Consider the following 17738-nt stretch of genomic DNA (forward strand, 5'->3'; position numbering starts at 1 on the left):
TATTTATTTATTGACATATGAAAATGTTTTGACATATATTTCAAGATATTCAGCCTCTTTAAATAGACTTAAACTCCATGTGCAAACATCCTGCTCATAGTAAAGACATCTGGATTGTGTGCGTCATCTCCGTCACTCACTTGACCTATTGCCTGTCTGTGTCTGAGACAGTGCGTCCAATGTGAGTCCTTTCCTTCACCTACAGGGTCATTAATGAGGCTATGACTCATCAGTGCAGATCAGTTGTGTTCACTGAGCATCTGCTCTTGGGACTTCATTGCACATATAAGAGAGGCTCTCGTATGGACGGCCTTACTAATTGGGATGTACAGTACTGTATATGCGTTCATATTTTACATCTATAAAATACAAAGGTAGATTCTGTACTGAGTGAATGTTTTGCAGTGTCTGTGTCATTCCTACAGAGCCACTCTGGGAAATAACTCTTAGTACCTGGTAAACATGTTGTGGTGAAAACACTGGTGCACTGTGTCATAAAAGTATACATACAGTGAATACTTGTGCTGACACAGCTGCACGTATCATAGAAATATTTGGATCAGAGGCAGTGCAAGATCAAAAGCTTTCATTACATATTAGGCAAAACATGGTTTTCACTTTCCTCTAATTATGTTGCTGTTTTCTTACACACGGATAATTTCCTTTAATTTGTTTTCGTACAACATTAGCTTCAAGTTTAAAGGAGTGTGTTCCACACCTGCATGAGGGGGTCAAACCCAGATGAAAGTAAGAGGAAGCACTGTGCTCCTGCACCAAATATTTGCCTCCATCTCTGCATGAGATAAAACAGATTGTCATTTAGTTACACATATAACACAATTATTAATATATATTTATTATAAATTATTTATATATAATACATTACATGTATATAATTTTTTTGATAACACTTTACAATAAGGTTTAATTTATCATTAGTTAAGTGCATGAACTAACAATAAAAATACTTCTACAGCATTTATTAATCGGTCCCACTTTATATTAGGTGGCCTTAACTACTATGTACTTACATTTAAATAAATCATTTGATACAATGCACTTATTATGTACATACATGTTTTTACATTGTACTTATATTTTAAAAATACTTGCATGTAATTAATTTCTGTAATTACATTCATAATTACACTGTTGACCCATTCCTTACACATTAACCAACCCTTAACCTGTGCTTAACCGTACCCGTATCCCACCTCAATAGCAGCAAAAGTGTTTTGCAATACAATATGAACACAAGAAGTACATTGTACTTATTTTTTGATGTAAGTAAATGTAATTAAGGCCACCTAATGTAAGACCTATTAATCTTAGTTAATGTTAATCTCAGCATTTACTAATACATTATTGAGATCAAAAGTTGTTAACATTATCTGTTAACATTAGTTAATGCACTTTGAACTAACATGAACATTTGTACTAACTAACAAATGCTGTAAAAATATTTGGTTACACTTTATTTTAAGGTGACATTGTTACAGTGTAATTACACAAATAAATTAACAAATAATTACTACATGTACTTACTATAAAGGTTAGGGTTACTTGTAATTATGCATAGTTTCATGTTATTACTAAATGTAATGTGTAACTACGTCACCTTAAAATAAAGCGTTACCAAATATTTTGCTCATTGTTAGTTCATGTTAGTTAATTCATTAACTAAAGATTAACTAAAGTTAATTATATATATATTTAATGCAATAGGCCAAAGCCTCCACTATCTAGGGTTAACTTAATAAAATAAAGTGTGTGTATATATATATATATATATATATATATATATATATATATATATATATATATATATATATATACACACACACACACACACACACACACTTTATATTATTAAGTTAACCCTACATAGTGGAGGCTTTGGCCTATTGCATTATTCTGGAACTTTGCTGCCCTCTGGAGATTTTTAGGAGGTGTTCATCAGGCCAATATATTAATCCTAATTTCAAAACAACAACACAATGATAATAAAAACAATAATTGTAATTTCCAAAAACTGTATACAAATGTACATTTGACCTCATGCTTGAAAGTAAATTTATTTGATGAGAATATGTTACATATAAAGGCAGCAGTGAGTAAAATATGAACCCACAAATAAATACAAGAAATATTTATTATTACAGAAGGAAGGACATTGTTAGGATGAAGGCAAGAGAAAACTGACACTGTATTTGCCAAACATGAGTCTCCCAATGAGCTAACTGGTAAATAATCTTGTAAATCAACACAGAACACGTATGTACAAAAACATGCTCCTGTATGTTAAGCCACTATAAAACAGAAATTCTGACTTTTTTTTTGTTATTCTGGTTTCTTTGAACGTGAACATCTGACTAACATCAACAGCAACAAACAGAATACCTTTAGACTTTTAACATCACTAGAACTGTTATTCCATATATCTCAGCCTCTGTTATTTACAACAGAAATCACATTTTCTTACTGAATCCTTGATGCATTATATATATATATATATATATATATATATATATATATATATATATACACACACACACTTTTGACCCCTTTAATATACTGTTTTTGTTAAAGAAATGTTAATAAGAATAACTAACTGTATATTGCACTTGTGAAAAGGGGTTAGAGCCATGGGGCCACTACATAAAGAACAAACGTGGAAATGTTACCAAAGCCCTTGAAAGTAATAAGAAAAGAATTAGCATTCTGTCTGCAAAGATTTTCATCAGTAGAACTGAGAGAATATAAACATGCTGTCAATGGCGACTGAAAAAAAAAAAAAAAGGGACATTAATGTTAACTAATACTTTTTGTTCTTTCCCCGATACTTCTATCATCTCACTCAGAAACATATAACTGGAATCTTTGTAAAGGTGGAGTATGTAGAGATCTGTGCAGGAAAGGAAAGTGAAATAATGTATCTTGGTAAAGCTAAACAAAACGGTACCAAAATTCCTCTTTTTCCTATATCCATCATGATTTGCATCCTCCACTGGGTCAATAGGTGCCAAGGCGTTGTGAGCGCTGGCAAATTGATTCGAGTCAACACTTCCAGCATGTTCATAACACATTTATTGCCATCTTATTGCCACAAGCGTCCAACAGGGTGCAGCACAGAAGCGTCCAAAAACAATTTGTCCACGCAATGATCCAACGGGCTGAGCTCTCCAAGGTGCTTAGCTGACTGATGTTTCAATATAAAGCTGTCCAGCAATACTGATCTAAAAGTTTCAGCATACAGTTTGATGCCATGACTTTACGATGGATCTGTGGCGGAGCCAGGTCTCTTTTGATTGGTTAGTTCCATGTAAATGTCAGAGCGGAGGAATCGAGGATATGAGTCTCTTTCCATTAATCCAAAGATTCTGCTCTGAGCCAGGTCAAAGCAGTCTCCGCAGATGTTCTCCATGTTTTCCTTGATGTGCTCCCTGGTGTACGAGTCCAGATTAACCTTGGAAATAAAACAAGACTCTGTTTAGGATACTTTTCATATTCATTTTGGATTGGTTTTCTGGCACATCTGCCCCCCTGGAATCAATTACAAATTGCAAGAAAAATCCTGTTTTTGCCAAAAATAACAAAGTAAACCAAGTATATAATTTTGTTTATTCATTTTCTCAACTCAAATGCATTATTCTGTGTATACTGCACAATTCTCCACACACGACATAATTACTGCTTGATTTTTGTATATAGGTCACTTTTTGTGTTAGGTTAGTCAATTCATTTATTTTAAAAACATTAAAAATGCAGTTCATACATACAATGACTGGAATATGTTATACATTTCTGAATTAAAATGAATTTAGGTTTTTCTTTTTTTTAGTCAAAATATCATGGTGATTTGAGGATCATGAAGAAAACGTCTCTTTAAAAGGCTGAAACAAAAAAACGTAAGTATTTTGGCATCATCTTTTATTACTGTTTCTTTAAAATTAGACAGTTTTGTTTTAAAATGTTATTAATATGCAAACTTTTGCCTGTCGAATCAAAGTTTAAACATGCAGGGAGCCATTTTGGGTCAAGCAAACCAGAGAAAAAAGAAAAGAAAAAAGAAATGCTATTCCAAGTTATTATCATAAAAATATTTTGTTAACTGAAATAACATAAAATATAAATAACAGACAAAAAACTAAAAGAAAATTTGAAATGTTGCCTTAGATGAAATAAGCTTAAATTGAAGCACTAAAATTTTAAGCTGGAAATAAAAACTAAAAATGAACAACAAAAAATGAAATGAAAACAAATTAAACCTAAATAGTAATATTTAATAAGCTCAGTAAGTTTCTTAAAAAGACAATTTCACCCTTTTTCATCTCACCTCTTTACAGGACTGTATGGAGATGTACTCGGTGAATATCTTCTTTGCTCTGGATGCCATTTTGGACAGAGATTTAATCCTCTTGAAGTCCTCACATGCCAGCCAGAAGTCCAGATTCTCTTCACTGAACTCTGTTTGCAGGAAGGAGCGGAAAACTACCAGGCCATCTGAAGAAGGGAAGAGAAAATTACTCTAACGCTTATTAAAAAACACAGAATAAGTATTAAAGAATCTGGGGTAAATCTGGATTTGGATCCAGGAGCAGAGGTTAATGTGGATAAACTGCATGGTTTAAAACATTAGTAACAGCTACTGAAGCGCAGAGATCAACACAGCTGTCATATCAAATGAGACATATCTTACATTTGTGAGAAAGCAGCGCATCAAGTGACTCTGCCCATTTGAGAGCTTCCTCTTGAGTCGGTCTGTGGATGAGCAGAGAGAGCGGTCAACAAAGCCATGACTCACACTAATGATCCATTCACAGATAATTATAGCACACAAAATAGGCCATCTATTCAATAACTCCAAAACGTCACTGCTGTTTTGATTGCACACAACACTTTTCCATCAAAGCCCAGCCTATTCACCCATTCAGTGTTTCTGAATGACTGTCTCGATACATAAAACTATCACATGGACTCACTTGTCTGACTTAAGGACTTTGTCTAGCTTGCTAGCTGGATTGCTTCCATGTCTGTCGTTGGTCTTCTTCCGCAGAAAAGTCAGGCGGTTTTTCATGTCTTTGGCCCTGTGTGACAAGACAAAATGCATCACATCAGATGATTTATTAGCTAACTGTTCGCTCAAGTGTTTCTGGGAGGAAATGTGTTCCGGTTACAGTCGTAAGCTTTATTGTAGGAGGAACATGGATAGTAAAGGCATTAATAATGCTTTCCTCCAGTGAACCGGAGAATGGAAAACATTCACATCATACAACCAGAACACCTAAATATTCCACAGTTGCATTCACCTAAAAAATAAATTATATTTTTGCATAAAGAAGATTAAGTATATTTGCAAGAGATTTTTTTCATTGTGACATTTTTAATGATAATGTAGCACATTTTAATAAAAAAAATACTGTATACTGTATTTTTATGTAAATAAAAAACATGATACATAGCAAATAATAAACAGTCTAGAGCTATGACTTAATATCAGCTCAACTCTATTAGGTTATACCAACTAAGTAATTTTGTAGTACAGTAATGAGAATTTAATGGAGAATGAGCCTCATTGTCATAGTAATAATGTCATAATGAAAAAATCTTTATGGTCCTACAAATAAGCCTAATTTTCTTCCCATTAAAAAACAAAAAAACAAAACCCTACAGACAACTGGCCTAGGGAAATTTAAATCTGCTCAGTTGTCATAAAAATAATGTTACAATGCAAAAAAAATTAATGGTGCTCCAAATAGGCTATTTTCTTAATTGCAAAATTGAAAAAAAAAAACCCATCTCTTTTCTTTTGATTTTGTGGTGAATTATGTCTCCAACATTTCTTTACAATTTTATGAGATTCATTCAATAAAACTGCAAATGAAGTAAAAGAAAGAAAGTTGCTTGACTTACAAATTCTTGGATTTCTTCTTTTTGACACCAGTTTTTCCCATGTCACATTTACAGTTTGGTTTGCCACAAACCTGTGGAAGATTTACAAAATACATATTTTTAATTATTTAAACTACATTCAAGTATTAATTAATGATTTTTGAGTGTGAATCCTCATTGACAGTATTGAGGTAACACATTATAAGTAACACGAGTTACGAAATCAGATTACTTTTTTCAAGTAAAGTAGTGCATTATTACTTTTAACCCCTTAACTGTCACCGTCCCGCTAACGGGATGCTTGGAGCTCTTTGTTTACAGCTTACACCCTCAGTATTCATCCTGTGAAAATCATTTTGAAATCAGACATTGTGTTACCATGGAAACAGTTCTTAAATTCCTTTTAGTGGACTCCTCCCCCTAGTGGGCGGTGTCATGTTTTATATTACACAATTTACTGCACTTGCACCTGTTTATAAATTACAAATTAAGTTTGGATAGTGCATTTTGGCCCTGTTTACACCTGGTATTAAGATGCATTTTGGTCGATTGGACCACAAGTGGACGACGCTAAATACACTGCGTTCCAAATTATTATGCAAGAGACAAATCAGTAAGATTTCTGTACAATAAACATTCAGATTTTAGTTTTTCTAAGAAAATGTTTGTTTGTTTATTTATCCATGTCTTTTTAGATAACTGGTATCAATCTCAGACAAAATAATTTGCCAGGTCTATGGAAACCCTACTTAGAGGTTGTTCCACATTATTAAGCAAGTCACAGTTCTCATGCAATATGGGGAGGAAGAAAGATCTTTCTGAAGATGAAAAGCATGAAATGGTCCAATGTTGTGCAAAAGGCATGAAAACAACTAATATTGTGTGAAACTTAATGGAGATTATCGAATTATCATAAGATTTGTGAGTGATTTAGAGCACAGCAGAACTCGGTCAGATAAAGGCTTATTAATGAAAGTTCCTGTCAAAAAAGTATTAATTGTATTAAAAGGGCAGCTATAAAAAAAGCCAGTGTTGAGCAGCAAACAGGTATTTGAAGCTCCTGGTGTCTCTGGAGTCTCAAGAAGCTCTCCATGCTGGCTGGCAGTTGTGCGTAAAGATGCATTTCAGCCACTCCAAAGCTCACAAAGAGAAACATTAACAGTGGGTGTAGAAATACATGAAGACTCATTTTTTAAATAGTTTTATTCACTGACTAATGCCGTACTACAATGGATGGTCTAAATGGATGGATTTCTGGATGGTTGGTGAATGGCCACCACGTTCCAACAAGACTGCGATGTCAGCAAGGAGCTGGCAGGTGATGATTTGGGCTGGAATACTGGGAAGTGAGAAGGAGGGTATTAAAATGACTTTTGCAAGATATGTGGAGTTCATAACTGGCCATTTTCAGTTATAGTATAAAAAGGAGGGTAGTGCATAGTACAATGCACTATTGTATAATGCACTATGCACTATCCCATGCTGCAAAAAAACACCACAGCAATAAAACTGTTTGAAAATGTATTTCTACACCCACTGTTAATGTTTCTCTTTGTGAGGTTTGGTTAGTGGTGTCTAAAATGCATCTTTACGCACAACTGCCAGCCAGCATGGTGAGGTTCTCAAGACTCCAGAGACACCAGCAGCTTCAAATACCTGTTTGCTGCTCAACACTGGCTTTTTTTATAGCTGCCCTTTTAATACAATTAATACTTTTTTGACAGGAACTTTCATTAATAAGCCTTTATCTGACCGAGTTCTGCTGTGCTCTAAATCACTCACAAAACTTATGATAATTCGATAATCTCCATTAAGTTTCACACAATATTAGTTGTTTTCATGCCTTTTGCACAACATTGGACCATTTCATGCTTTTCATCTTCAGAAAGATCTTTCTTCCTCCCCATATTGCATGAGAACTGTGACTTGCTTAATAATGTGGAACAACCTCTAAGTAGGGTTTCCATAGACCTGGCAAATTATTTTGTCTGAGATTGATACCAGTTATCTAAAAAGACATGGATAAATAAACAAACAAACATTTTCTTAGTAAAACTAAAATCTGAATGTTTATTGTACTGAAATCTTACTGATATGTCAATTGCATAATAATTTGGAACGCAGTGTACAGGTGTAAACGGGGTCTAAAATGTTTTGAGCTTGTCCACTTTAGTCCACTTCCAGAGGTAGTTGAAAATGCATCAGACCAGATTGCTTTCACTCATGTGGTTGAATGTGTTCAAACTGCCAAACAAAAACAAAAAACAAGCCCAGTCCAGGGCTACAAGTAACCAAAACTAATGTAATGCATTACTTTCCATAAAAAGTAACTAAGTAATGCAATTTGTTACTTTTTTAGGGAGTAACTAAATACTGCATTACTTTTAAAGGTAACTTTCTCCAACACTGATCATTTTTAGGTTTTAACAAAAGACATATTTATTCATATTCAAGTTTTAAACTGATTTTTAAATTAATCTAGTGACATCAAAAAACTTGTGGTACTCAGAATGTAGAAGTATTTGCAATTTGATATTAACGACTTCATACACACCCTCCTTCCAGTGAAGAGCAGGCAGATCTGGTGGACAGATCCTCCGTTTTTGGTGAGCTCTTTCCTCAAGGTCTGTGGGGACGGGACCGCCCAACGCTCCGGAGGTTCCCGCTTGGCCTCTATGCAGTCGATGGCCTGATCGGAGATGAAGCGAGGAGACCGGGGCTCCTGCAGCAAACTGCCCTCACTGTGCGTCCGTCTATGGAGGGACCTCTGCACACACAAGCCCCCACTCTGCTGCCCACTGCTAGGAGATGATTCCACCATACTCCTTCTCTTCAGAAATCCTTCATCGCTGTCCTCATCATCTTCTTCCTCTTCCTCCTCATCATCGTCAGTCGACGGTGAGGTCAAAGCATCTGCGTTGAAGGAGCGATCCAGGCACAGCTTGGGAATGACTAGAGGGGAGGAAGATGATGATGAAGATGTGGGTCTTGCACCAACACTAATGGTCTCAGAAGCGCTCTCGCCCTCGCCCTGCTCCCTTTTCTCCAGCTCTGACTCTTGCCCACCTCCTTTCACCTCCTTCTGTCTGTCCTTCCAAATCTCGGAGGTCTCCATGTATGGAGGTTTGCAGGCATCTCGAGGGGTCGGAGCGGTTTGGTTGGCATCTCCGGTGCTGACATGCAGGTCTGGGTAAGAGAGCTGCTGAGTTGGAGAGCTGCAGATGGTTCTTCTCATGATGGGTGATGCAGAGGGGCATGATGGGGAACAAGGCTCAGACACACTGTGAGGACTGAAGCCCAGCAGACCCAGATCAGTCTGTTCGGCTGCTTTTGGTTCCAGCATCTGTCAACACACAATTGAAATAAACATTTTACAAATGGCTCTGGATTTAATTTTGCCTACTACATGATGGCTAAAAAACTGAAGAAAATGGCATTTTGCACAAAAAAACATGCATAAAAAGAATATTGTGTATAACTGTATAATGCACTTCAGCTCTTGACACCTGTATATCCAGTGGTAAAATCATTAGAGCACATTCTTAAATTTATGTACATAAAATAATATATTTTTATGTAAATGAAAAACATGATACATAGCAAATAATAAACTGTATATTAAGTATCATTTATTAAAATTATTTAAAATATATATACCATATTATATTTAAAAAATTATATATACACATTATAATTATATATACAGGTGCTGGTCATATAATTAGAATATCATCAAAAAGTTTATTTATTTCACTAATTCCATTCAAAAAGTGAAACTTGTATATTATATTCATTCATTACACACAGACTGATATATTTCAAATGTTTATTTCTTTTAATTTTGATGATTATAACTGACAACTAAGGAAAATCCCAAATTCAGTTTCTCAGAAAATTAGAATATTGTGAAAAGGTTCAATATTGAAGACACCTGGTGCCACACTCTAATCAGCTAATTAACTCAAAACACCTTCACAATACATATTGTTTCAAAGCAGCTTCACAGTGACAATTCTTATTGAGCTAAAGTTGGTTTTTGATTGAATCACTTCCGTTGTAAAAATGATTATTACAAATTGTTAATTATTACATCCTCACACTAGACTCTAGATATTAAACATTATTAACTGCAATAAATTTTGACATGCTGTTTTTTCTACAACATATCTTTACTGGGGGTGAACCTGATCGCCAACAGAAATCATGTTATTAGAATGGATACGAATCTAGATAGGGTTATCTTAGATTAAATAATTAATCATTTAATTGAATCAATTAATTACTTGAAATTAAGATTTGTTTTGAAAATACTATTATTATTTTTATGAAAACATCATTGGGGTCTCTGGAACACCAAACACAAAAGCAAAAGTCAACAGAATGTGGGAGCAAAAAGCTTAAGAAAAGTAGAAACAATATTGATTAATATTTAATAACAATAATCTAAATTAACTACATTATCAATGAATGAAGAAATTAATGAATTAATGAATACATCAACTCTGCAATACTGCTTAATATAATGCAGTATTGCAGAGCTGATGTATTCATTAATTCATTAATTTCTTATATATATATTGTTTTCGTACGCACAGGGGGTATGGGTAGGCGAAGAAAAAAAACCCTTGGAAATTGTATTTTACGTCTCCCTATTGTAGAGGAAAAGGTTAATGTATTCATGCGCCCTACACATCTAATCAGCTCATAAAGTAGTTTGCTGGCAGCACGACTGACTCACAAGCTCTGCTACTCAGATCTTTAAAGACACAGCACAGAAGATCTGACACTAGGAGGTAAAAATTACTTATATGAGCAGCTACAATGCCATAAGTCTATATGTATATAGACTTATGTATATATGCGCTCACTTAAGTGTATTTTAAACACTATGTGCAATAACCAAGATTATTAGATAATAATATAAGATTTTACTCTAACAACTTCAAACTAGTCACATTTTCTGTCTTCTTGTTCTGCATTTGTAAACTTACATATTTAAAAAAAAAAAAAAAAAAAAAAATTCATACATCCATCTCTAACATACCTTCTTAAATGCTAATGAAATCACAATGAAGGTGCTAAAGATAAAAAAAACCTTAACTCATGACACATACAGAACATGCAGAAAAACAATGTAAATGGCATCACCTTCATAAAGATCCAATGTTTCGCCCCTACAAGCAAGTAATGTAGTCCTCCATCCTACTAGCATGCATTACAACAGCCCTGTTCTCTCTCTCTACACTCTCTTTCTTTCTCCCTCTCTTTCACACCGTCACATGCGCGTGTCTGTTTGTGCTAGTCTGATGATGATGTCGCTGCTCTCCTGATGTCACTTGCCCACCAAGTGGAGAAAGTGAGAGAGAGTATGAATAAGAAACAGAGGAACAAACATTATGTTTAACTCGTACATGCACTGTATGAAGTATAGCGAGCATCTGTCATTTAGTCTGTTGAGGTAAAAAAAAATCAACATTGAAATGAATCAAAATAAGACTTTTGTGGCTCTCATTCCTGGTATTTTAGCTTTGAAGCCATCAGTTTAACTTCCTATTATGGGGCATAATTATAAATGCGGCAAGTCAGCATGTGTCCCTTTTAAATGCTTGCGCTCCCCACCCCCAAGCTCGCAACTCTATAATACATTGCATAAACAAAGTTCACACAGCTAATATAACCCTCAAAATGGATCTTTACAAAGTGCTCGTCATGCAGCCTATCAGATCATTTAAGTATGGTATTTATATGGATGTTTACATTTGATTCTGAATGAGTTTTGATAGTGCTCCGTGGCTAAGGTAACGTTACACACTGTTGGGGAGATTTATAAAGAATGAAGTTGTGTTTATGAATTATACAGACTGCAAGTGTTTAATAATGAAAATAATGACGCTCTTGTCTCAGTGAATACAGTAATAAACAATAGTAACTTTAACCACATTGAACAGTACATTAGCAACGTGCTAACGAAACATTTAGAAAGACAGTTCACAAATATCACTAAAAATATCATGATCATCATGAATTATGTCAGTTATTATTGCTCCATCTGCCATTTTTTGCTGTTGTCCTTGCTTGCTTACCAGCATAAAGACTGTTGACTCTGCTGTGCTGATCCAGACGTTAATACTGGCTTGTCTAATGCCTTGAACATGGGCTGGTATATGCAAAAGTCGGGGCGTACATATTGGTGATCCCGACTGTTGCGTCACAGTTGGTGTTATGTTGAGATTCGCCTGTTCTTCAGAGGTCTTTTCCATGTACAAAACTCTAATTATTTAACTATGCCGAGGTAAATTCAATTTTCAATTCTAGGACACCTTTAAAATTTACAGGGAAAACAGATGAAAAACATTGATGACATCATGTTGCACTACACCAATTTTTATCCAATCAGATGCCCTCTAGAATGATAATCCCCTTGCAACCAACTAGCAAATAGCAAATCATGGATTATGCCTGTGACTTATCTATCTAAATAAATAAATTAATACACTACAACAGGAAGTTGGGTCGGACATAACAGAACAAAAAAAAAAAAAAAAGTATATATTTATCTGACACGACTTCCTATTTCAATGACAAATATATCAACTCAGAATGGCAATGTCATGGGGCTTTCAAAATGTGATTTTCTTCACCTTTTAAATGAAATTCCTTAGCTGATGTCATCAAGACTTCTTATATCTCATCCTCTGCCCTCCAGCCATACAGACCTTTCACAAACCAATCGATTCTGATAGATAAAGTCAAGAACCACCCTACAATTTTCCCATTATACGGTTTTGCTCAGAATATTACATTTTTGTACCAAAATATGTTGCAAACACAGTTTCAAGTTAAATTTAAAGAGAGTACAACACCACAAATCATCTTATGTTAAATAAGAAAAAAGCTCTCAAAATGCAATAATTTTGAAGATGCTAGCACTGTTTGTAAATCCCAACCCCTTCTGAGCGATTATACTCCATAACTGCTGGAGAATTGCAGACATGCTGTGGTTAAATGCAAAACCTAAGTGGGTGTTTTTGTGAGTGAGTGTGCTTGTGTTTGATTTAGTACCTGGTCAGGGCCTATTCTGTCCCTCAGGGCGAGCTGCTTGTCAATATTGTCTCTAAGACACTGGACGACTCTCCTCTTCTGCTCGGATGAAAAGGCTTCCAGGCTGAACAGACACTCGGTCCTCTACAGAGACACACAAAGAGAGTGTATAAACCACATTGACGGAGTGATTATGAAAGAATGTGTGTGTATGTGGGAGAAGAATAATAATTACATTTTACAGTCTTATTAATTTGAGGAAATAGAAGGTATTAAACATTTGTATAACACAAGCATGCTTTTAAAGCACGTTTTACCTCCAAATAAACCTCAGAGTCATGTGCTATTATGCTGGAGTATGGCATATGAGAGATGCAATCATACTCACTCACACATTCATGTCAGTGTGTGTGTATGTGTGAGGTGTTGTCAGGGAGATGGGCAGATGGCTGGGTCGATGAATGTGTTTGCTCGAGTGAGCTGGCTACGTCTTTCAGGCACGTTTACTCTGGAGAGAAAGAATAGCTTTAAAGGCTCTAATATGTGACGTAAGCCCCAGGCGCATGAGGCTCTCAATTTAACAGCCGCACAACATTTACATCCTGTAAATGTTTACCACAGGGCCATCCTGTTGGGTCAATGCTTCGATGGGAAACATTGTGCATGATTTGTATTGCAGTGCACAGTGTTAATGTGCCGTGAGCAGAGATCTGTGCTGAACGAGTGGGTCGGTGGTTAGATGCAGGATCTCACCTCTATCCAGTAGGAGATGTACAGCCGCAGTTTGTCTGCAGGAACTGGAGAGAAGGAGACAGAAGTGTGAATTTCTTCATCCCTAGGCTGTCAGAGTGTTGTTGTTTTTTTTGTTTTGTTGTTTTTTTTACATTTCCTGACTCCGGGGGAATGTGAACACCCACATGTACCCAGATATATGTTACCCATATGTGCATTACATACACAGAGTGCTAATCAAGTTTACTAAAAACATACTAAAAAACAAACTGTTCGTTAATTGTAATAAACTGAAATAAAATACAAATATTAGATGAAAAAAAAAAATGAAAAAAAAAGAGAAATGTTGCTTTGGCAAATAAAACACGTTTAAGTTTAAGTAATAAAATAACTAAAACTAAAACTGAAATAAAAAAAGAAAGGTTAAATAGAAATATTTATATGAAAAATAAAAATTAATAAATACTATAGAAGTATAATATTAAATGGGCTGTGTAAGAATTTTCATGTATTAATCGTTTTTTATTGTAAATGTGTGAACAGCTTGTAACGAAATGTAAAAAACAAGACTTGACCTCCCTCCTTTTTTTTCGAAAGCCTGTAGACTTTTACGCGCACTCCCGAAAGCCTCACTTCCATTCAATGACACATGAAATGAATGCTTATACAATGTTCAGGATAAAGCCGAAAGAGCCATTCTGTACTGTAATGTCAATGTGTCATTCAACGAAAAGGGAGTAATTCAAACTTTAGTCAGATCAGTATAGTCTCAAATATACTTCATAATCAAACTATCATAACTATGTAATTTTAATTTCCTTATCTGTCTACATGATGCCGGTGAACTGCAGAGATTGTGCAAACATTGCTATGATCAGATGCTTTCTCAATTGCTGCTTTCTCACCGCTGTCATTTTTATTGTGTGTTTTTACATATTCATCTAACCTCCGCTCTCAGCAGCATGGACAGCATCTGGTCGCTTTGGAGCATTTCTCAGATCACAATTGAAATTTTCAAAACTACTTGTTCAACCTCCACAAGATCTAGTCACTTCCTAAAAGCAATTTCTCATTCTTTTGAACAAATTGCAAATGCTTTGGTACGTTCATGCAATTGATAATGTACAATTGTCTGCTGTTTCCTACATTATCAATTGCTTATGTCATTTTGATCAAAAAATAACATATGGTTCTCTGTTGAATATTCTTACCCATCAAAACAGTTGTCATAAACTGTCAAGCATATTTTCTATACATTTCTATTCGACTTTTTTTGTAGATGTGTCCTGAATTGATGAATTGTGGAAGTCAATTCTGAATTTCACTAATGAAGGGGAATGTAGAGCATTAGATCAACCAATGATCAACCAGTTCTCTGAAATAGCTCAGAGGTGCATCTTATGAAGCTACATTTGGCAAGCATATATAGATTGAGCACAACACAGTGTTACAAATTCTAACAATGAAAGAGCAACAAGGAAACAAACAGGGTCAACAGCTGAGAAGAAGAACAGGAGTAAAGATGCATGGTGAAGGGTACAGAGGCAAAACAGAGGAAGAGGTAGATACGGCAAAGGGCGCAGGAACATTTCTGTTGAAGTAAGGGTCACTATTCTGAACTATGTTCTCAATCATGACCTTACAATAGCTTATGTGGGTCTAAAGGTGCAGCTGAAAAACCTGTTCCTCATTCATTCAAGCATTTCGTAGACATAACAGGTATGTATTTCAGCAATGTGCACTGTACTCTAATATGGTATGCATGCTGTAATCTTAATATTACAGTAGCATTTTTACACTTACAGTAGCATATTACATTTGCAGTATAATCTAAATGAACTTTATACAGATACATACTATATCACTCACATACACATGAATACATATATACAGTGTATGTATATATAATCTTGTCTAAGCACAAGCACAATTTACAGTAATTTGTTGACAGACCAACAGTACATACAAAACTGTGAATTCTGTCCAGTCTTTTGCAATCAATCTCCTATATACAGTTACAGTAATGTGTCCATTTATACTGTTAAACTTGATATATGCCATACAGAAAAAGTGCAGTCTTGTGCAGTTTCAATCACTGTCATAAAAAACATAGCCATAATTTACATCTGAAATATTCATCACTGTTATATTAACAGCATGGCTAAGCATTTTGACTATCTTGTTCGAGAACAATGACACAAGAACTTTTCATTCTGGTGGCACTGATATGTTCATTGACATAAATATTTGCTTTTGAAAGATGAACTAAGGATTTTGAGCAAGTTACAGGTAATCAAATATGTTGTGCTGTTTGTACGAATTGTTACGAGAAAAGAACATACTGCTTTGCAAATTTTAAGGATGATTCGAGAAATGTACCAAAGCGACTGAGAAAAACTTCAATACTAAAATTACACTGATATATTATAGCACTAAATATTTCCTGGGTAAGGGTGGGGTTAAGTAAAATGTGATTGGCCTATTCTGGTCCTGTTCTAGATAAAAACTTCTCATAGGAAGCCAAACTTTATTCAAATTTTAATTATTTAAACTAAAATTTATATAAACAATATACATTTATATTTATATTACATACATTTAGATTTTAATTATTTATATAACATACTGAGAGTAAACAATTTTCATATCTTAATGTATCTGTATGCCTTGAAAACGTCTCGGTTACGTATGTAACCCTCGTTCCCTGAAGGAGGGAACGGAGACGTACGTCAGTAGTGACCGACGAATTGGGATATCGCTTAGAGAGCCCTATCATCTTCGTGTAAACTAAAACAAGCCAATGGAATTGGCGTGCGATATTTGCATAATGCGCACCGCCCCCGACAGGTGTATATAAATAGGAAGCGGATGCAATCGCACTCTGTTTTCCGCTGAGGAGACAACTGGTGTCCGCACTACAGCGAGGGTACAGAAACTGTGGCGACGGGACGTACGTCTCCGTTCCCTCCTTCAGGGAACGAGGGTTACATACGTAACCGAGACGTTCCCTTTCAGTCGGTCACGTTCGACGTACGTCAGTAGTGACTGACGAATTGGGATCCCAACTAAAGCGCCACAGTTACGAAACCCCTTCCAGTGCCCAGCGCAAGCTCAGCCGCCCATAGCACCGGCTGACGGTGAAGGGGGCGAGCTTACACCGAGAGAGTCTACTGCTGTCTAACCACTACCCACTAAGTAACTAGACTACACTGGGGAAGCGAACCTGTAAGGGACGCTGCGGAGACCACTACCTACCCAATGGGGGAGGAGTTTACGTGGGAAAACACATATGGACTGGCCCGGGGGGCAGTACGCATATGGAGTCCCTGGGATGGCTCCACCTGGTTAGGGGGAGACTCATCTGACAGGTGACAGCAGAGCTGGCTCTGCTAAGGGAAAGACACGGACTCGCCGTAGGGAGTTTTAAACCGTGGAAAATTACACATATGGGACAGCTCACGTAGAGGGGTCACGACATATGGGCCCCAGCCAACAGACAGCGTCAGCGACGGATGTAGGCCTGGCATCAGACACTCCGCAATGTCCGAGCCGAAGGGGGAGGCGGAGGAGCTCGACAGGGTTCGCCAAGCGGGGAACACGACTGGAGTGAAGTATGCACGTATCCGGCCAGTGGCGGGAATGGCATTGCAAGCCGACACTTAGAGTGGGTACAACACGTCTACCGACTAGTCGACGAGTACACGTGAAGATACCGGCTCTACACGTAGGCTATAAAACCTAGCGAACGTGTTTGGTGTCGCCCAGCCCGCAGCTCTACAGATATCTGTCAGCGAGGCGCCACGAGCCAGCGCCCAGGAAGAGGCCACCCCTCTGGTGGAGTGGGCTCTCAACCCGAGCGGGCAAGGCACGCCCTGGGATTCATACGCCAAGGCGATGGCATCCACTATCCAGTGGGCCATCCTCTGCTTGGAGACAGCCTTTCCCTTCTGCTGGCCTCCGTAACAGATGAAGAGCTGATCTGAGGTCCTGAAGCTTCGCGTTCTATCCACGTAAACGCGCAGAGCGCGGACGGGACAGAGCAAAGCTAGGGCTGGGTCTGCCTCCTCCGAGGG

General features: G+C 36.6%; 1 protein-coding gene across 5 annotated transcripts in view; it reads right to left on the minus strand.

Annotated features, from left to right (window-relative positions):
• Positions 1-2045: 2045 nt before the first annotated feature.
• Positions 2046-17738, minus strand: part of LOC125267621 (regulator of G-protein signaling 3-like) — a 51456-nt gene continuing 35763 nt past the window's right edge. For 3 of the 5 annotated variants that reach the window (XM_048189434.1, XM_048189433.1, XM_048189436.1), the window contains 8 exons: positions 13687-13730; positions 12955-13077; positions 8447-9235; positions 5914-5984; positions 4983-5087; positions 4700-4761; positions 4337-4503; positions 2046-3466 (listed from right to left, as the gene is read on the minus strand). In XM_048189434.1, the coding sequence (XP_048045391.1) occupies positions 3272-3466; positions 4337-4503; positions 4700-4761; positions 4983-5087; positions 5914-5984; positions 8447-9235; positions 12955-13077; positions 13687-13730 (1556 nt within the window). In that variant the 3' untranslated portion in view covers positions 2046-3271. Of the gene's footprint in view, positions 3467-4336; positions 4504-4699; positions 4762-4982; positions 5088-5913; positions 5985-8446; positions 9236-11040; positions 11202-12954; positions 13078-13686; positions 13731-17738 lie in introns of those variants that run through there. The other 2 variants (XM_048189435.1, XM_048189437.1) reach the window with 2 other exon arrangements.

The sequence above is a fragment of the Megalobrama amblycephala genome, linkage group LG4 (genome assembly GCF_018812025.1).
Source record: "Megalobrama amblycephala isolate DHTTF-2021 linkage group LG4, ASM1881202v1, whole genome shotgun sequence".
In the NCBI taxonomy this organism is placed as follows: domain Eukaryota; kingdom Metazoa; phylum Chordata; class Actinopteri; order Cypriniformes; family Xenocyprididae; genus Megalobrama; species Megalobrama amblycephala.